This window comes from Ceratotherium simum, chromosome 12 (assembly GCF_057802395.1).
Source record: "Ceratotherium simum simum isolate JZ-2026a chromosome 12, ASM5780239v1, whole genome shotgun sequence".
Taxonomy (NCBI): Eukaryota; Metazoa; Chordata; class Mammalia; order Perissodactyla; family Rhinocerotidae; genus Ceratotherium; species Ceratotherium simum.
Window position 1 is genome coordinate 27,290,271 of NC_141911.1, and position 21,417 is coordinate 27,311,687.

A 21,417-nucleotide genomic window follows, 5' to 3' on the forward strand; every position below is an offset into this window, starting at 1 on the left:
ATTTTATTAAACTATTTACAGAAAAGGAACTAGCTTTTATTTTTGAGTTGTTGAATACCCTGCACTGAATCTATTTCATTATTTCCCTCCTTTATAAAATTGGTCATTTGATTCTAAATTTACTTCAAACATTTTATTCTAGGCTTAGACAATTTTCCCATAATGAAAATTGTTATGATCTTATTGATTGCCCATGAAATAAAGCCTTTTCTAAGGTTCTTTAACCTTGCATGCAATGTTTTGATCACTTCTATAAATTTTCCTGTAGTATAGCCATAGCATTGTAAAAGCTGGGCAACAAGTATAATTTCAACCATAGGCAGGAATTTTATTGTGCTAGCCTAAAATGTGAATGTTGAAAGAAATCAAATCCAGTCAAATCACTTTACAGTCTTTCTTAAGTGTTCTGTCAGCCTGGATAGTAGTCTGCCCTACTCAGTCACAAAATCATTTGCCTCGCCAGTCAACAACTTGACCCCTCAGTTGCTGTACTTCCTTTATTCTTTGAGTAAGCTACTTTTTTTTTTTTAAATTTATTTGTTTATTTCCCCAAAGCCCCAGTAGATAGTTGTACGTCATAGCTGCACGTCCTTCTAGTTGCTGTATGTGGGACGCGGCCTCAGCATGGCCGGAGAAGCGGTGCGTCGGTGCGCGAACCCGGGCCGCCAGCAGCGGAGCGCGTGCACTTAACCGCTAAGCCACGGAGCCGGCCCGAGTAAGCTACTTTTAAAGGACATCTGTATCATGGAATCAGGGACTCAGAGAGCTTCCTATTCTTCATTGGCATGAACATAAGTGTAATAAAGCATTGAGAAATACATTAATACACAGACCTAACAAGTGTGTTTATACACACATTCTTAGCAGCTTGCATCATTCAAGAACATTTTGAGAGAGGTTATCAGTGAACTGGAAATAAAATATATCAAAGTGTAGATGAGCATAAACTCTGTACCTCTCAATAGTAAGAAAATGGATTGAAACTGAGGAAAATATTTGGAGGGTTTTTTTTTTTTAATTTTTATTTATTTATTTTTCCCCCAAAGCCGCAGCAGATAGTTGTCTGTCATAGCTGCACATCCTTCTAGTTGCTGTATGTGGGACGCGGCCTCAGCATGGGGGGAGAAGCAGCGCGTCGGTGCACGCCCGGGATCCAAACCCGGGCCGCCAGTAGGGGAGCACGCGCACTTAACCGCTAAGCCACGGGGCCCGCCCCAGAGGGTTTTAAGCTATATGTGTGACAACAGACCTAGGTCTGTCTGGCCTTTTTAATTAAGGAGGAGAGTATCAGATGTTCACCAACACTTTCTACAACATTCCTAATACTTGGCAAAGTTCTATTATTAACATGACACAGATTTAACTGTCACTGCTATTGATTACATTCGACGAATACATATCTCTTAAAACCCTGAAGCTGAGACAAGTCTTTTGCTACTTAAAGGTAACCTAAAACATAAAAGGGTAATGCTAGACATCATGGCTGATTCATCATTTTCCTGTTTTTAGCGGAATACAAAGTGATGATGAAGAGGTTATTCTTCAAAACATCAGCTCCTTAATATTTTTCAAAACACTGAGAAAATTAAGCTTTTTGAATGATAGAAATTTAAATAGAGCATTGCATTGAATAGAGCATAGGTTGTCGTTTTGACAGGGGTGTGCCTGAGTAATGGGTTTTATAATGAACAGATGCTAGAGCAGAGCACATAATAACACACATAGACACACAGAACCTTCAATTTTACAAAGGTACAGTTGAAGCTATTGGAATGATTTTAATTCTCCAAATTGTTTTGTTGGCCAGATTTTCAAAATTTACTCGCCAAGACAGCTAGCACAAATGCCTCAGAAAGATTTTTAAGTTTGGCCATTGGCCAGTTTGCCTTTAGTATCAGGACTCAACTCCTGACTTTTTAGACTTCCTCGCATTTTCTCATGTTTTGTGCATGTGCTTCCATATACTTCCACTCCAACTTCTGAGGCTTCCCAGTGAGTGATGGATAGTACCTTTATTTCTGCCTGCCTAAGCATAAGAAAGGAATCCTTGATTTCAAATTGTGCGTAAATAGGCTGCTGCTTAACTGATTTTTACCTTTTTAAATATAAGTGCCCTTCTGACGATATTATTCAGACCTACCACACATTAGAACTCACAGACATAACAATGATATTTTATATGCTCATATGAAGTCCCGAATCATTAGCTTAATTGTACTCTTAACTTAGTGGTCATGATCTTGAATGTCAGTTTAAGTTCTCTGAGGTCCTGTTTCTCAGTATGTATGCTGGGAATCAAAATATTATGTCCCATAGAGATTTTTATTGGAAAAGCGTTACAAATGCTGTGTAATATACAGTGATATCATCTTCATTTTTCACTGTACCTCAAGAAACTGTGTGAGTTCTGAACATGGTTTGGTTGTTGTTAATGTGAATAATATTAATTTCTTTTCTCTGAATCAACAGAAAGCTACCTAAAAGAATAGGCTGTTGGGCAGTTTTTAGGCTGAATAAGCTAAATCTCCTCAGCCTCCTGAGGACTTACTTGCTCCTGCAGTGAGACCAAAGGGCTCTATTACACTTCAGTAATAAAAAGCATGCACGATTCATTAAGAATATAGACAAGGCTTTATGTTATATTTATTTATTTTCCAGCTTGTACAAACTGGATGTAGAAGCATAAACATAGTACATTTCTACCATTTTCAACAAAAATATAACCAATATGTACAATTATTGTATTAAAAATACAAAAGGGATACAGACTCCACCAATGTCTTTCTAAAAGACATACAGGTACAAGTAGTATCAAAAGTATGAGGAAATCACCAGTTAATTGTACATTCTGCACTTGACATCACAGAGCGAACTGAGATTAGCAGTCCTATGTTCTACAATTACTTAATGCTTAGATAACATTTGTGCAACTTGTGGTAGAGCTAAATTTCTTTCTTTCTGTATGCACATGAGGTCCATAACCTATATAATAAAACTGGCAAATAATGCATATTACATGTAAAATTACAAATGCATAATTGACAATGTAATATATAAGCAAGTAGACAAATGCCATGATACAGAAGAGAATTATTAAATAAAGCACTGACATTGTTTGATACAGTGAAAAAACACTGCAATTTGACTTTTAAAATTTGAAGCTATTTACGTTTATCTACTGATCAATATGATCAGCTGAATTTAATGGAAAAAAAAATCCAAGACCAGCAGTTCCTCACATTTGAGTACTACTCGGATTGGCAGCCTTCACTTTTCCGGAGTCTGTGCAAAAACAACACAAAAATAGAGTGGAGGGGTCATTTCAGTCATTATAGGGTTAATAGCAGCTGTGAGCAGGTGGTTGCTACACTTAGGCCTTCTCTATCCATAGCGTCCATAAAGCCACCTAGAGGCTAGTCTTTTGTGACTAACCCACCTTGCAAAGGCTGGCATATCTAACCAGGTTTTTGATCTTTTGATCTTTTATCACGTTAAAGGCTTGTTTATTCCCTAATGCCAATTCAATAAAGGGAGGCTGTCTTGAAAGAGCAGTATTAACAGCTGGCATTAGCTCCAACATCCCAAGCTGCTTTCACTGCAATGCTATCCAGTTATAAATGTTTCTCTTTAAAAACAAACAAACAAAATCCCTAAAACTAAATTAACAAAAATCAAAGAAACATAACTTAAAAATGGGGTTTGCCATCCATCTCAATGGAGCAGAACACGCCCTCAAATGACACTGTCCTGCACTCCATAAGGCTCAGACACAGGACACAAGAGTCCTATTTCCCTCCCCTGGCCATGTGCAAACAGTTTTACAGAAGAACCCCACCCACTGGGGAAGGAGTGGATGAGGTGTCTTGGTATCTAAGTAATTGGCTAACATTTTATACTTCCAGGATAGGGCACTTCACGGGTGAGGCCAGAAGGACACGGAAAGACAAGGTCGAAAGCCAGGTCTTCCCCTCTTCTTGGTGTGGCCACACCCTGTCCTGCATATTTGGTTTTTTACAATTCCAGGCTGGCAACCCTACTTAAAGGTTCAAAATAATACTGTAATCATTAAATGGATATAACATTTACTCTCTGAACACAATCTTTAAACTCATTAAGAAAAAAAAAAAAGGAAGACATTGTAAACAAGTGGACAAGCACTGTACTCGAAGGATTTCATTGTTTTTCTTTGTCTTCCTTGGTGGGTTAAAGGCCCCAAGTAGTTCAATGGCTAGCTTTTCTCATTATCCCAATGAGACGAAGTGCTAGGACTGGATTGAAATCTAAAAGGAAGATTTTTAAAAATCCTTCCAGGCATTGAGAAGTGCAGCCAGAGTGAATCATCTTGTCGTGATGATCTTGGAATTTGGAATGATACTGTGTGATGTGGCAGGCAGCAACAGTGGGAGCTTGAAGATTGCTGCACTGTGCATTTCAAGCAACAAAGTCTGAAAAGTGCCAGGGCAATTTCTTCACAGTATTTCACATGCAAAGGGGAAAGGAAGAAGGGGAGAAGAAGCCCCATGCTGCTTTTAAGGCAGGGAAGGAGGCAAACTGGTCCACCATCCTCAGAATGTGAGTTCCAAGGCTCCAATGCTAGGGACGTCTTCTTGTGCTCTCCTTTTAGGTGGCTAACTCTGGATGCAGAAAAGCCTATGCCTCAAACAGCAGACACTTGTTCATCTTCTGAAAACACAACCAGGAAAGGAAAAAAAAAAAAATGAATGAGCAAGCAAGTTGTTTCTTGTGCTTAGAGAGAATACATTCACTGATGTGCTCAATAAAAATGCCATAGCTATTTTTTTAAGTATAGTTCACTTAAAATACTTGCCTTTTTTTCTAGTTAATGACTAATATTAAAAAAGTTTATATATGATGCATATCTTTAAATATATAAACAATATAAAAATATATACATTGTATATTAATTGAAAAGTTGATAATTCATTGAAAAAAGTTATAAAATAGCATGTGACTTTTATAATATATACTCACATACACATAAAAAAGTCTAGAAGGATATAAAACAAAATGTTAATAGTGGTAATCTGCAAGTAGCAAGTTTATAAGTAACTTTCATTTATTGTATTTTGCTTTTTTCTATAATGATTATTTGTGTAATTTAACATGTAAAACTCAAAAAATTAAAAAAAGAAGGGGAAGGGGCATGATCTCTCTTCTCATTCTTATTCCAGCATGGCCAGGTAGATTTGTAGAAAGAAGTTGAAAAAGTTACAGAAAAGTGTATTTTTTTTTTAATCAGACTTTCATTGGGAACTCACTAAAAGTCCAAATAAAATATTTCCACAGGGCCGGCCCCGTGGCTTAGCGGTTAGGTGCGCATGCTCCGCTGCTGGTGGCCTGGGTTTGGATCCTGGACGCGCACCGACGCACTGCTTCTCTGGCCATGCTGAGGCCGCATCCCACATACAGCAACTAGAAGGATGTGCAACTACGACATACATCTATCTGCTGGGGCTTTGGGGAAAAAAAAAAGGAGGAAGATGGGCAATAGATGTTAGCTCAGAGGCGGTCTTCCTCAGCAAAAAGAGGAGGATTAGCACGGATGTTAGCTCAGGGCTGATCTTCCTCACAAAAAAAAAAAAAAAATATTTCCACAGAAAATTTTGAGAATTAGGAAAGAAATCCAGCCATTACACACTTTATTACATGTGACCCCCTCTGCAATCTTTGGTATTTCTTAACCCTAAATTTGGAACTCTGACTATAAAATAGTCTTCGTGTAATATATGGCTAAAGACACAGCTGATCAGTGTTAAGAAAACCAAATGCCTTGGAAAGCTTACAGGCAGCATAAGTGAGCACATCTAACTTTACAGTTTTAAGAATGCATATATACCATCCTCCTCAGTGGAAAACCCTTGAGACTGATAGGGGGCAAGGCGCGGGTCACACTCATTAGGTTTATGCCACTGCGGTTTGTTCACTGGCCTGCCGCTCGCCGGATGCCCATGTGGCTGCTGCGCGGGGGAAGGCCCAGCTGTGTCAGCGGGTCGGGGGACCATCCGAGATCTCTGAAGCGCCACGTTGTAGTCTGGAGGTTTCCTGGCTGGATGGGAATGTCCTTCTGGAAAGTCAGTGATGGGGATTCCAATATAGCCTGGAGGGGTGGGCGGGGGCTCTCGATACCTGCCCTCCTTTCGTGCTATAATCAAGACAGTGTACCAGCCATTAAAAATTTTGTGGAAGAAGATTTCATGCCATAAATGTTTATACAAAATTATAAAAATAATTATTAAAACAGCACACATAGTGTAACAGCAATATGGTTTTGTGTGGTATGGGGGAGAGGTGGCAGATATGATAGGTGGGCAAATGGATGTCAACTAAATCAAATATTCACAATGGTTATCTCTGTGTGGCAAAATAACTGGTGAGAGAAGCTACTAAGCAATCTAAGTACCTTTAACTTTAAACAGACTACTTCAAAACTTGTCTTTAGCTATAAAATAGTCATAAGGTTAACACTTAACCCTTGGGTTTATTGGAAAGATTAAGCAAAGAGATAACATAAAAGGTACCCAGTACAATGCCTGGAACATGTTAGTAGTACCTGGTACACGTTCCTTCCTTTCTCCCTGCCCCAGGGGCAAGGTAGGCTGTTCCATCCTTGCAGGGCATTTACCCTTATCAGGCAGAGAATCAATTCCACATTACTTTCAGGTCTTGGGCCTCACTTTGGAAAATAGTGAATTCAAATAAATTTAGAAAAATAGTACAAAAAGTGATGCAAATTGAAAAATTCTCAAACTATGTGTAAGGTATGTATTTTTCTTACAATTCTTTTATTAATGTTCAGAATTAGAACATGAAATCTGTAAAGGCAAGTAAAATAAAAGTTTTATTTTCTTGAACTTTCTAGACTCAACTGTTAGGAACTAAAAATCATTTTTCTTTCTTTTACAATAAAAATTCTGGGTATTAGTTTGCTAAAACAAAGTCCTTTAAAAATTGCAACCTAAGAATAGGTATTAACTGTTCTCTCCTTATTCATCTTGAAAGAATATTAAATTTGACATCTACGCATGACTTTTTACATGGTAAAATAACTACAATTTCCCTAGTAATAAAAGTAATGTTTGTAATGATTATACTCCAGAATTTCTGACTCTATGTCCTATAATGTATTCCTACACTTCAGTTATACAGATGTTGAATATGCCATAGAAAATCCAACCTGATAGGATTGAGGGAACATGAGAGACTTCACAATAGAAACAGCAGCAGCAAAGCAAGAGCATCTTTCAAATACTTAGGAATTACTATCTAGGGACTGTTCTAAGTGCTTTCCATAGATTTCCTTTAATCCTCACACCAACTGCATTAGTAGAAATTATTAAGCTCATTTTACAGATGAGGAAACAGACAGTTTAGTATGTTGCCCAATGTCACAAAGCTAGGAAAGTGGCAAAACAGAGAAGCAAGCCTCAATCTGCCTCACTCCTGAGCTCTGACTCACCACATCAACTCTGAGCGCCTCTCCCTTGTTCTGTCTGTCGTGTGCAGAGAGGATGTATTTAGCATAGAAAGAATGTGTCTGTACAACAAAAATCAGTAGAACCTTTTTAAATATGCCAAGTATAAAATTCTAAATACAATTCAAGGAAACAAAATAGAATAAAACATTTAAAACAGTTCCAACTAAACAAAAATTCTTCCTCTAGAGAGAATGGCCATCCTTCCTGATAATTTTCATGTGAAATGATCAATATTAGACCACATTGGGCCGGCTCTGTGGCTTAGCGGTTAAGTGCGCGCGCTCTGATGCTGGCGGCCCGGGTTCGGATCCCGGGCGCGCCCCGAGGCACCACTTCTCCGTCCAACGCGAGGCCGAGTCCCACGTACAGCAACTAGAAGGATGTGAACCTATGACATACAACTATCTACTGCGGCTTTGGGGGGAAAAAAATGAATAAATAAAATCTTTAAAAAAAAAAAAAAAAAATATTAGACCACATGATATCCATAATGATAACCTAATGATCCTGGTAGCTAAGATGTGTTGAATGTTTACTATGTTGGAAGATATTTATATGTACCTGACCACAGAACCTGGGCTCTTAACCACTACTCAGTTTGAAATCCTGAATGCACTGCTAATTTGGAAGCCCTATATAGCAATGGGTGGGACAAAATGAGACGAAGACCCACAAACACATAACTTTACTTTTGAATAAGTTAGATTAGAGCCACGATCCAGACATGACAAAGCTCTCCAATAAGCTTACCAATAAGTCCCTTCGCAGTACTTGATGTCACAGCTATGTGGGCAGGCATGGGAACAGGTTTGGTTTCTTCTGTGGTCACAGATGTTATGCTGCTGCTTTCAGCCTCAATGGAAACATCTTTCCCACCCCTTCGCTTTATTGTGCCTGTGTCACCTTCTGAGTCTTCTCCCCAGTATCCTGTGGAAGATGCCCAGCTTGCCCGGGATTGGGCTTGTTCAAGACTCTCTCTACTTTGATTTTGCCTGTTATACTTTGTGCTATGATCAGAAAACATAATTTGGTCCATATGGCTGCTTGAGGCCCATAAACCTGTGGGATCCCCTGAATAATCAAAATGAGTGTGCCCGAATGGAAGCGTTTCCCAGCTTCTCTGGTGCTGGATGGTCTGTATATTATCATGGGAACCACTTGAGCACGACGTCCAGCTCCCACGGCCACTATCAGCAGCATCGAGGGAAGCGCGATCCCCCTGGTCTTGGGAAAGTTCTTCTGTGCTTGGAGAAGAAATTACTGTAGCTGTAGCATATAAGCCCCGACTCTCAGACATTGGTGCATAGGACCTAAGTGGTCAAAAGAAATGAAAAAGAAAATAAAAAAACAAAAAGAAAAAGCAAGATTATTAACTAATAAACCTATGATAAAACCAAAATACTTTTTCCTAAAAAGGTGGCTTTCTTTCATCCCAGGAAGAGGATGAAAGCACCACTGAATTGCACTACAGTGGCCAGTTCCAACAAGTCCAGTTTTCTCACCTTATCATTACCATAAAACAAATATAGAGGGGGGGAAGAACAATTACTTATAATAAAGGAAAATTTTCCTTACAAGGCTCAATATAATCTGATTATTTCAGGAAGACAGCTCATACAAAAGAACTGAGATATATCCTAAAGTCACCCTCTGCCATCAGCACAGAACAACTATGTTCCAATAAAGAATAAACCTAACTTGAAAAGCTGTCTGCACAACAAAAACAGCATGGTACTTAATAATCTAGAAATTGTCAAAATTAGACCTGGGATGGGAGAAAATTTCTTAGGCATTATGTAAAATAAATAGAAATACACATCTAGAAGAAAGGACTCATTTTTAAAAGATGGAAGAAGGAATGTAAAGAACACTAAAGAAAAGCCGCCTACCCTAAGCTGTACTGATCGGGTTCAATCATGGTCCGCCTTTCCATCCTGCCCACACCTAGGTTTGTTTCCACAATGCTGACAGAATGCCTCTGGCGCCTCTCGTCATGCAGTGAGACTGGCACTGAGTCAAAGGAAGAATTGCTGACTATACTGGATCGTGAAGAAATTTCACTGTGACCAGAATCTGAAAAATTATCCACAGTACCACTGGGAGCCAAAGTATAGCCTGCATGGGAAATACAAGCATATTAATTAGACACTGTAGGTTTATAACACAAAACTGAAGTCTACCGAATAGAAACAAGAACAAAATGGAGGCCAAAGAGATCACCACTGAAATGGGGGGAAAAAAACGTTTTACTTGTGGAGACCAGGTGACTGAGATAAGGTAAATTTTTACTCAAATGAAGCTTAACTTCCTTAATGAAAGTTTAGAGAGGAAAAAAGAAAGCATTGTTATATGAGCCAGGAAATGATACAGGTATGATGGCACTACTCGACTAGTCTTAGCTCCCTTAAATATAAACTACACTACTATTAGTTTATATAAAAGAAACTATGAAGAATAACTATGATCAGATTTAAAAGTACGGTTTTTTTTTTTTTTTTAGGGGCTGGCCCCGTGGCTTAGCGGTTAAATGCGTGCGCTCCGCTGCTGGCGGCCCAGGTTCAGATCCCGGGTACGCACCAACGCACCGCTTCTCCGGCCATGCTGAGGCCGCGTCCCACATACGGCAACTAGAAGGATGTGCAGCTATGACATACAACTCTCTACTGGGGCTTTGGGGGAAAAAAAATAAATTAATTAATAAATAAAAAATAAATAAATAAATAAAAGTATGGTTTTGTTTCAAACTGCGAACGAAGTCAGTAATCTTGTGTTCAACGGAGTTTTCAGTTTTTAAAACTTTATAGCATAGAATAATTCAACTGGAAATATCTGTATTATACTTTTAAGTGGATATATAAGAAATAAGACCTTCAGATTTTTGCCATTTGATTTTTCAACATTAATAATATATTGGATAACTCACATAAAAGCCAATTGTTTTCAAGGATGTAATGTGCAAAATCTCCATTTTCTCCCTAGACCATCACTATGTCTAAGTAGATGTCCATTTTTTGGCCTGAAGGACCCTTAATTCTCCTTTGTTGCTACAAATAATTTTGAAAGTCACAAAGAAAGAGAGGCATGTCTTGATATTTTTAATGAAAAAATCCAAATCTTCTTTCTCTGTACTCCTTTTATTTTATGTTATTAAGGATCTCATGTTACTTAAAATACTGATTTTATATGAATGTATGTATGCAATGCAAATTTTTCAATGCCACTTACCTAATAAAAAATTAAATCTAGAGCACCTAAATGTTGCTAAATTACTCTCTTAAATAGTACTTCCCCATCCTTTCAGTAAATTGTTAATTCCTGATTTATTTTTTAAAGGTTGCATAGGTCTTGATAAGATTTAATGTGTTCATCTATGAAATGTCTTTTCATAAATCACACTGCAAGTTCTGACAGACAAGATTTAAAACCTTCCCTGAACTATCTGCTCAAAAAAAGTCTCTAGAAAAATAATCACTTGGATGGAGCACTTGACATTTGGAGGAATTCTCCCATTTTCCTTAACTAATGAGATGATTCCTCTCTTTCCCACCCCGTTTTTGGTTCTATAACCCCACCTATCCCATAGGTCCGTGGTGCATTGTTATTCTTGTTACTGTTCTCACTTCCAAGAGAAGAGGAGGAACTGGTTAAGTCCAACTGCCCGGAGCCAAAAGATCTCAGCTGATTGCCACTGCCACCTAACAACAGGATGAGAAAAGAATTTAGATACATCCATTTAACAAGGACAGTAGAGACTGATACCCACATAAAAAGCACAGATGTCTGAACTATATAAAAAGTAAAGTAAAGCAGAAAATGTATTTGTTGTGTCAGTGAAATCTAACAATTTATTAATCTTTTTTGGCCTTCTTTTAGGGAAAACTGTTTTAGCTTTTATTATTGGCTTATACCCCCCCCCCATTCAATTGAAGGGTAGGAGGAGAAAGTAACTGGGAGGGTTAGGCAGCAGAAAATTATCTATTATTTTAATATAAGAAAGCATCAATGTAAGGAAGAGAGTCTGATTGCCTATAATTTAATCTCTTTAAAAATAAAACAAGATAGCAACAAAAAAGGTAATCAAGACCCATGTTAATACGATGAAAAAATAAATCAGGAAGATGTTAGTTTTTCTTATATTTTTAAAGCCCTCTACTCTGTAATTAATGTTAAATACTCATATTTAGTTAGACCAACTTTTAATATAAAAATCATTTCCACACTTACAATCAATTGTAAACTTAAACATATTTTTTAAAAGGCCTCATATAGTTGTAAGTTTAACACTATTTACTATAAGTACAATATTAAAAAATACTAAAATTCTTCCAAATTTATAAACTGAGGGGGAAAAAAATCCATTGGGCGTTATATATTAGATCATTTTAAATGACTCTATAATATCAAAAATGATGTAACATTTAACTCTGGAATTTTTTATAGCTGAAACAGATAGATTGCTATAAAGGGAAACAGTAAGTAATTTAGTTCTACCTTTCCTTGGAGAACTTTGTGGAGAAGTGGGAGGAGAAGAAAGCTGTGAAGACGTATTTGATATCGTGTCTTCTGCTTGTTTCTTGTGACGCTCCAGACTTCCTTCTTCAGACAAAGAAAGAATTTTCTTTAAAGCTTGTGGAGAGTTTATGCCTATAAGAAAGAAAATAACTTAAATATGTATTTTCAAGACTGAAAAGAACATTAATGACTAAAAAACTTTTTTGTGTTAAGATTTAATATTACATTTGGTTTGCAACCTATTTACAGTCTTAATGGTCTGTGTACTCTTCACGGTATAAACAGTAAGCTTATAGGAGGCACAAGGTACCTGTGGTTTGGTTTCTGACTGGTATTTGCCATAGTACTAGAAATAGACTGCTTTTCATATTTTACTTTAGATTCTGAGTCTTAATCACCATCTTTATTCAACATGTTAGATAATAAAGAAAAAATAAAGACAATTTGAAAATATTTGAATTTAGGATGAAAGTGATGCAGCTAAGAATATTTATTATTAGAACTCAAGTTGGAGTTGGAAACAGGTATTTTGGTATGTTGGATATGTTAGCTCAGAGGAAGTGAGAATGATGGGAGAAAAGCAAAGAGCCAAGAGCTAAAAGGAAGTAGCAAGAAAAGTGAATAAGGAGCTCTAAGGAATTCCATGCAGTTAATATTTGATCAAATAAATAAATGAAAGAGAAGGCAGAAGGAGACCCATGAAAGTGCCATGTCACAGAAACCACAGAAGAAGGTTTTCAGAAGGGAGCGATCCAGTACCAGCTGTAGGGATCAAGGAGGATGAGAGTAGAAGAAAAAAGATTATATATGTCAATATAAGGTGATTTTTTTCCCCCCAAAAAATTATGTTTCAGAAATGGAGGAGGGGCCAGCCCAGTGGCGTAGTGGTTAAGTGCGTGCGCTCCACTGCTGGCGGCCCGGGTTCGGATCCTGGGCGCGCACTGCTTGTCAGGCCATGCTGTGGTGGCGTCCCATATGAAAAAGTGGAGGAAGATGGGCACGGATGTTAGGCCAGGGCCAGTCTTCCTCAGCAAAAAGAGGAGGATTGGCAGATGCCAGATGTTAGCTCAGGGCTGATCTTCCGCACAAAATAAAAAAGAAATGAAGGAGTCACATTAAAATATTTTATAAATCCTCTAGTATTATTATAAGGTGCTCTCAATTACATTATTTTGAACAACAACAGAGATATTTGGGAAGGCATTTTAGCCTGAAACTACCTCCATCATGTTAGTTTTAGTATTCTTAGACTTAACAGAATCCATTAAAAAGGAGGCAATGAAATTTAACAAAGATTTAATCCTTCATTTCATCTCATGTAAGTGTTTGATGTTGTTTTAATTTTTTAAAAATCATTTTTAAAGCACTACTTTAATTACATGTCTAGATACTAATATACACACAATGCATGAGAATACCAGCTACACTAAAGCTTTATGAATAAATAGTTTTGATTTAGAAAAAATTTTCAATTTTCATACACAGATTCAAAAAGTGCTGTCTTTCAATGCTGTCAACAATGCAGATGGGTGTGAAGATGCTATGCCTTAGAAAACTGTTCTTCAAAAGTGGTTCTAGTGATAACAAACACATTAATATAAAAAAATGCAGAAAGTGTTTAGAACTAAATTATTTCATGAATTAGAGTGGGGGGGACTCAGTGTCTCTAAATTAATATTTTATATTATGTGACTTTAAATATTTATGTTAAACTAAATAATTATCCTAAGAAGACAGATGACTAGTTCATCCACATTTCTAAAGTTCATAAATTCAGATAGGCCTAAAAACATTCAGAGAGATATCCTCTTTGGGAAAGCGGGGGATGGCTTTAGTCAGGCACACCTACATTTGGGCTAATAGGCTATATTTAGCTAAAGGGAAGACTGATAATCTTCCATATAAAAAGTTCAGTGTAAAAGAGGAAATAGAAGTCAGATTGCAGGGGATTTAGGAATATTTGAATATTAGAAGATAGTGGACCTAGAAACGTAATTCCGTTTGTTTGTGGTGGGGAAACAATACAAATATCTGAAAGGTGAAATGTCAAGAAAAGGTATTCTTTTCTCACCATTCCCCAAACTCAACAAATGGGACACTTACTGACTAGAAGGAACCAGCCAAAGACAGAGTAGATGAAGTACCTACTATAAGACTCTTGCCTAACTCATAAGCACAGGTTGTGACTGGGCAAGAACTATCTTAGTTACCCACATCCTATTTTATCTAAGTAAACTCTTTGCTATCAGTTTATTCTTTAAAATTTCTTTCTTTTTATTGACATTATTTCCTTTCACATATACTTAGAAAAAAGAACCAGTACGTTTATGAAAAATAATTTTGTTGTAACATTTTCATAAAGGGACTACACTAGTAGATATACTACTTTTAACAGGAAAGATGAAGCATGATTTGGCTCCTTAACATTCAGGAATTAGTTGTATCCCCCCGCCAAGTTACAGAATCAGTGATTCAACAAATAATTCACCTCCCGACAAATCATTTGACTTAAAAATATTCTGCCTAAATTCCAGCAATTCATTGATCATAAGGCAAAACTAGTTTAAATAATGTATATGGACAAAGTAACTTCTGTACTTATTAAAAATTAAAGTAGAAAAAGCCTTATTTCCCCATTTCACGCATCCCCTCTCCCCCCGCCATGACAAATGAGCATGATTAAATGAGATACTCTATAAAAACAGTCCCTTTGACTGGCAAAAGTAAAGTTGAACTTACTGAACATTAATGTTTTATTAAGAGGTAGCAATCAGGAGGAAACTCAAGTATATTAGATGAAGTTATATCCAAGATAAGCAATTTTTCCCAATCTGAAAAACATGGCAGTCAATAGCACCAAAAGAGGATATGAATTTAATCACCTACCAAAAGGAGGGAGATCCTTGACGGGTACTTTCTTTCGTGAAGGATAAAGAGACACAGCAGGAACCTGCAGTCCTTGGTTGATTTTATGAGCTGGCTGCGGCTGCTGGGCCTGCAGCTGGGGTTGTGCTTTCTGTTGCGACCCTGCCCGCGGAGCCACTGGGGAGGTCTCAGACTTCAGAGGCTTTTTGTCACCAGGATTCTTAGGCACTGATAATTGTTTGGTTTGAAAATAGAGCAAGAAATTTAAGATGTTAGTAGCTACATACAAGATAATTTTAGAACTGCATGAGCATTTTCTACAGTTAGAATACTAAAATGTGTTTCTTTTTTCCTCTTGTCTATATAAAGGACAGAAATGAGGTTGGGGGAGAACTCTAGTTACAGAAAATATTAAAATACGACATGACAAAGATATTTACTTTATGAAACTACTTATCTCAAAAGATGTTATACTATTAAATACCACATTAAAAATAAAAATAGAATAATGTGGATATTTCAGTATATTATGTGTGTATATATAAAAAACACAAATATATGATAAAAGCTTCAACAGGAAAATTGTTAGGAATTGTTTTTCTAAAATAGTGTCCAAAATTCCTTGACATATATGAGCTTATTTTTATTTAATAAATGGTATTAACTACAATCTTTTTACTATCAAATTCTCTCTCCAGTGGGGTAGAAAGATCTGTTAGCTAATAGCAGCCAATACTGCTCGAGTATTATACTGAGTATAATAACAACTCAATGACATATGTGTACTTCCATCTTACACATAAAGAAGCTAAAGATTAGGGAGCTCAAGTAACTTGCCTAAGGTGACATTGCTAGCATGAGGAACAAACAGGATTTGAACTCAGACCAATCTGACTTTAGAGGACAAGACACACCTTGCTTTTATAGTGTCCTGGGTAAATCTAATAACTTGAATCTTTTCAAATCATCTATCTACCTTTAAATTCTATAGACGGTATCTTCAGACCTACCCATAAAAGACCCAAATGTGCCCTAAGTGGAAAATGCCTCTGTATTACAAACACAGATGCAAATTAAGAGAAAACTGCTCCCCACCCCCACCCCATTTCTAGCCTAGCTGGATTTTTAAAGGCTGGGAAGCTACATATTAGGCTGAGTTGTGGTTCACTGTGTAGCAGAATTACCGCTTTACACGGTAGCTGAACTTATTGCCAGGTGCTGTCTGGGCTGAGGGTATAAAAGGCAGCCAGCACACCTAGTTCTGTGCTCCGACCTGATAGGCCCCCCACCCTTCTCAGGCTGCCCATCACTTTGGAAGTATCTTTGTGAGAAAACAAGGGATGCAAATGGGCGAAACATCCATTGTGTCCCTTGCCTGCATCCTGGCTGTGTCCAAATGAAACCAAAACAACAGTCACCCTAAATAAGTTTAGAGTGTTATCCTCCTCACAGTAACCCAGTTGGACATGAGACCCAGCTTCATGGTATTCAAAAGTAGCATTCAAGGTAAAGGCTAGTATGTCTCAGGATGCTATTTCCCCTTCTGCACTAAGCCCTATTTTGCCACCACCCCTACCATTGCACAGGAAACAAATCTGCATTCCAGTCGGATTCTGCAGCCACTTTAACGAAAAACTCACATGTGTTGGTTGCTGGCTCACACTGCAGTGATAATGTCTGAAGACTCTCCTCATCCATTTCTAGCTCCAAATTGGACAGGTACTGCTTCACTTTTCGAGCCATTTGGGCATCTTCATAAAGCTTTTTGGCATTGAGAAAGGAACTACGACGTACCCGCTTTTTATGACCACCTGTCTGAGCAACATCTAGCACTGTTGCATTTGTACTACCCTGGCTGAGAGACCTGGAAGATGAAAAGGTAGATATGCAGCTCACTCTAGCATGGGATTACTTTATCTATGTGAAACGTGCCAAGACTTATATAAATATTCTATGTTCAAAAGGTCACATGCCTCATTCTGATAAGTAAACTGTTACAAAGGAATATAGAATAATATAGATTAAAAATTTTTTAAGTTAAAAAAGAATCATACAGACATAGATATATATGTTTGGTACCTGTTCTGTTCCAACTAGGAAATTTTCTACTTTTCACATCTGTAGAGCATTCAAGGCAGTTCTCTCACATAAGCCAGCAAATAATAATTATATATAAAAGCTCATGCAAGAATACACAGTTACAATTAAGATTTACATTACATTTACTTCTCCTAAAGAGGATGTTTTACATAGATTTAAATAAAATTAGCTGCAATATTCACAATTGTTTTCTTATTCCTTGGGTTAAATGTAGTGAGTTTTTAAAGTAATATGGTCAATCCGTTAATAAAATGGTCATGCAAATATACACACATATATAGAGAAACTAGCACATGAATTGTTAAGAATTATTTTTAAAAAGAATTGTTTTATAGAATGAAAATAGTAGTTAGTTGAGCTGTAAAAAATTTAGTTTTAACACGTAGGGGCACCTGTTATATCACATATATTTACTTCTCAAATATCTGTGCAATAGTATTTAAATTGCACAATTTTTCCGTCTAACATCCTTCCTTCCCTCACCCCACTTTAGGCTTTTCCCATTTCAAAACACACAAATTATATTACAATAAAATCTTTCTGAAAGCTCAGAAGTATGCCTGGCCTACTGTCCCCCAGAACAATCATTAATCATTTCACAGCTCTCATGGATCATGACCTCAAAAGTAAAAGCCCCAACAGATTAAACTTGAAGTCAGTTTGCCAACTGAAATTCGGCTACAGCAAGAGGGTTAAGAAAAAATGCAAAAATGCAAAGCATCAGAAAATACAGCTGGTAAGAAAACAATGCAATAAGCAGAATAAGAACTGTGTGTGGGTATGCAAGATCTCCACCACTTACCCCAAACTCCTCCATTTCTTCTTCCTGTAAGTGAGAGCCATGGAGATTGAAGCATGGGTGTAGAAAGAGAGACAGAAAGATCACAAGCTCAGAAAGAAAGGACTAGACTTCTGGATAAGCAGTACTAGAAGCCCACAAACATTAAACTGTATAATTACCTCACACACACAACTTGACCAGAAATATTATTCTGCTCAAGAGACAAATATATTTAAATTTTTTGTTCTAAAAGAAGAGTGACTCCTGTTCTCTCCTTCACTGGATTAATCATTTTTTTACTACAGTGACAGCTAAATCCATTGTGTGTACATTGAGACAATACTGTTTGGGTTTTTCACATATTTTAGTTCATACTACCAATTAGGAGTTTTAGCTCTACAGTCAGTGTTCTGAAAAATAAGGAACAAATAATTGTGCCTCATGTTAAATGAAAAATGTCTGAAGGACAGACTGTTTTTACTGACAGTCAAAAGTGCACTTGATGCAGAATAAGATATTTATTCTAAATTAGAGCTCAATGGAGATTCTCAGCACAACCTAATAAAATACCTGCCATGCTACAAATACAAATATTCAAATTTTTCTCATTTCTGAGGAAGCTCTAAACTCAACCCTCTCTAATCCCACATGTGCTACTGAAGATGACACACTCACCGAGTCCTGAACATGAGGGCAGGGTCCATGTTAACTGAAGCCATTCGGCCAACATGACGAATTTCTTTTGCAATCATCCTTAGCTTCTCAAAATTGACCAGCCCATCGACCTTTGAGTCATTTCCTATAATTGGCAAAGAAGAAAAAAGAGTATCAATGGCATTTATTCTGTGCTTCCCCAAGTGAAGACAGAAATCCTCTACTTTATATTCACCTTCATGAAGGAACGTGAGATCCTTCTTGATAACTGGGAATAGAGGGATAATGGGAGGTTGTAGGTTTTGACTATTGAGGACATTGCGATATTTTGCCATGTTTCTGGAAGGATCAAACAAGTCTTGGAGATCTTGAAATAGCTTTTCATATTTATTGGGAAGTTTTTCCCAGGTAGTTCGCAGTCTTGCCACTGGTGCCAGGTTTAGGCCACTGAGGGGAAGAAAGAAAAGTGGTATAAAATTAAATGACTCATCCTTATGAAATGAAGGAAGTAATAGTGTATTGTTGATTTATTAACATATAACACCACTGCTGTATATACATAGCAATTTACAGGAAGATTCATAAGAAACTATTAGCAATAATTCTAGGTAATGAGAATGGAAGATGGAAGCAGGGGCAGGGTAGTTTTAGTTTTAGTTTTACTCTAGAATGTAAGTTTCATGAGGGTAGGATTTTGTTTTGTTGCTTTGTCTCCACACATAGAGCAGTGCTTGGCACATAGCAGGCTGGCCAAATATCTTATAGTAATAAAATAAAACAAAAGCCATAATAGTAATGAGAATATGATCAAACTCCTAGACAGAGAAAATGACTAATTTAATAATCATTATCAACATCAATATTGCTAATTGTTTCAGTCTGTATTTTCTTTCAGCCTCAACCTAAACACTCAAAAAGGAAGAAAATTAACATTTACTGGGCATCTGCTTTGTGCTGGCTGGTAGAACTCCACATACATTATATCATTTAATCTACCTTGGCATATTGTTGTTCTACAGAGAAATAAACTGATATTCAAAGAAGTTCAAATAATTTGCCCAAGGTCACAGAGCTAAAAAAAAAAGTGGTGAATATAGATTCTTTTGGGCTCCAAATCAGCATACATAAGATTTTAAATTAAGGTTTAAGATTAAGATTCAGAGAAAAAGAATTGTTCAATATGATTCAATTAAAATCTACTACAATTACACAAATTATTTAGTGTTCCTGGATTGATATATATTTTTATATTTTTTTAATTTAATTTTTTTTTTTTTGTGAGGAAGATCAGCCCTGAGCTAACATCTGATGCCAATCTTCCTCTTTTTGCTGAGGAAGACTGGCCCTGGCCTAACATCCATGCCCATCTTCCTCTACTTTATATGGGACGCCGCCACAGCATGGCTTGACACGTGGTGCATCGGTCCGCGCCCGGGATCCGAACCTGTGAACCCTGGGCCGCCGAAAGCGGAGTGCGCGACTTAAGCACTATACCACCAGGCCGGCCCCTGATATGTAATTTTAATCTACAGATTGAATTGAACCTCAAGACAAATACGCTCTCTTACCTGATGATTGCAAACATTGAGTTAAAATTCTTGCATTCCCTACAGTGTAGTGCTATCTTGATGAAATGCTTAATGATCTTCATCCTCTTCAGCTGGTTTGTCTCTCTCAAAATTTCAGATGCTACCCAAAATGTTTCCTGGTTAATGACTTCTTCAAATTTCTTCAGGTTGACACAGCTGGTTTTTGATTTGAGTTTAAATAAATCATCTATATATTCAGTAGGTTCAATGTTGCGGAAGAGTTCAAAATTTCGCATAGAGAGCTGTGTGGCAACTTCAACAGTACTGAGCTGCAGTAGGGAAATCTGACTCTCTCTCAACAGCTCCTGAGCATCTTCATCTGAACAAAGGGTTTCTGTTTCCATGTTGTTTTTCAAATAATACCTATGAAAAACACAGAATTCAAAGCCTAAGCAACAGTCTCATGATATTCCTTGAAAGAATAATGCTACTTTTTATAGAACGTTTGAGAGAACACTGAATTGAATGATGGAAGAATTCTTTTTGACTAAGATAGAGAATGCAGCTGCTGCCTCAGTCACCAGGTCATAGAACTACTTATCCAGAAGTCATTGATGGAAATTAACAAATCACATGGAATTTCACTGGTACCAGTTGTAATTCCTGCTTTCTAGATTACTTTGTGTGTTTTTTACTAAAAATGACAGAAAATAGCTAAATTTAAATTTTCAGTTTAAGTAAGGAAATAGACTCTAAAGAAGGAAGCAGAAGAGATCAGACACAGGTCATCATTCTGTTTTCCCAGAGAGAATCTGTGCTATTGATGGGTTCTCATTGGATCAATCCAAGTCTACTTATTTATTTAAATACCAAAGAAACCTATAAGCTATTTTCCTCTATTTGATACTATGAGTAGAACAACCCTAAAACAGACTTTAACTTTTAAATATCTGATTTTCATGAAAACTCTACAAGTATGTGGGGCAGGTATTATTCCTACTTGTTAGATAAGGAAACAGAGGCTGCCAAAGATTAATGACTAGTTAATACCAGTTGCAGAGGCAAGAACTCAAGAGTTAGTGCTCCTTTCTCTTTGTAAGCAACTTGTTGAAAATAGAATCCAGATGTTTGTCCTGTGATTTTTTTCCCAATTTTGTAGACCAATGCTTTCCCTAAGCCAAATTCCATGAAGGAAGAAACACAGCATAGTGCGAGTCCTGCCAAACTGGTCTTTGCATATTTTACCTAGGCAAATACGACAGAAACACATACCTTGGGCTGTTGACATTCATAGATTTAACATTCTCAATTTTGATTGCTTATGAAGCCCAGGACATTTTCTTGAATAATGAATGTAAATCATGAATCTGCACCTCAGTGGAGATTTGTAGAACTCCATCATGGTTACAGATATATCAATGTACATTCAAATGATAACGAGAAAAACCAACCTCCTAAAACAAAACTACCTGCTAGTGTC

General features: G+C 37.1%; 1 protein-coding gene across 14 annotated transcripts in view; it reads right to left on the reverse strand.

Annotated features, from left to right (window-relative positions):
* Nucleotides 1–2,631: 2,631 nt before the first annotated feature.
* Nucleotides 2,632–21,417, reverse strand: part of RAPGEF2 (Rap guanine nucleotide exchange factor 2) — a 243,450-nt gene continuing 224,664 nt past the window's right edge. For 5 of the 14 annotated variants that reach the window (XM_014780245.2, XM_014780244.2, XM_087437476.1 and 2 more), the window contains 12 exons: nucleotides 19,977–20,360; nucleotides 18,644–18,855; nucleotides 18,430–18,553; nucleotides 17,776–17,799; nucleotides 16,514–16,737; nucleotides 14,895–15,101; nucleotides 11,988–12,140; nucleotides 11,069–11,191; nucleotides 9,386–9,611; nucleotides 8,247–8,806; nucleotides 5,858–6,163; nucleotides 2,632–4,683 (listed from right to left, as the gene is read on the reverse strand). In XM_014780245.2, the coding sequence (XP_014635731.1) occupies nucleotides 4,658–4,683; nucleotides 5,858–6,163; nucleotides 8,247–8,806; nucleotides 9,386–9,611; nucleotides 11,069–11,191; nucleotides 11,988–12,140; nucleotides 14,895–15,101; nucleotides 16,514–16,737; nucleotides 17,776–17,799; nucleotides 18,430–18,553; nucleotides 18,644–18,855; nucleotides 19,977–20,360 (2,569 nt within the window). In that variant the 3' untranslated portion in view covers nucleotides 2,632–4,657. Of the gene's footprint in view, nucleotides 4,684–5,857; nucleotides 6,164–6,908; nucleotides 7,556–8,246; nucleotides 8,807–9,385; nucleotides 9,612–11,068; nucleotides 11,192–11,987; nucleotides 12,141–14,894; nucleotides 15,102–16,513; nucleotides 16,738–17,775; nucleotides 17,800–18,429; nucleotides 18,554–18,643; nucleotides 18,856–19,976; nucleotides 20,361–21,417 lie in introns of those variants that run through there. The other 9 variants (XM_014780249.2, XM_014780248.2, XM_087437480.1 and 6 more) reach the window with 5 other exon arrangements.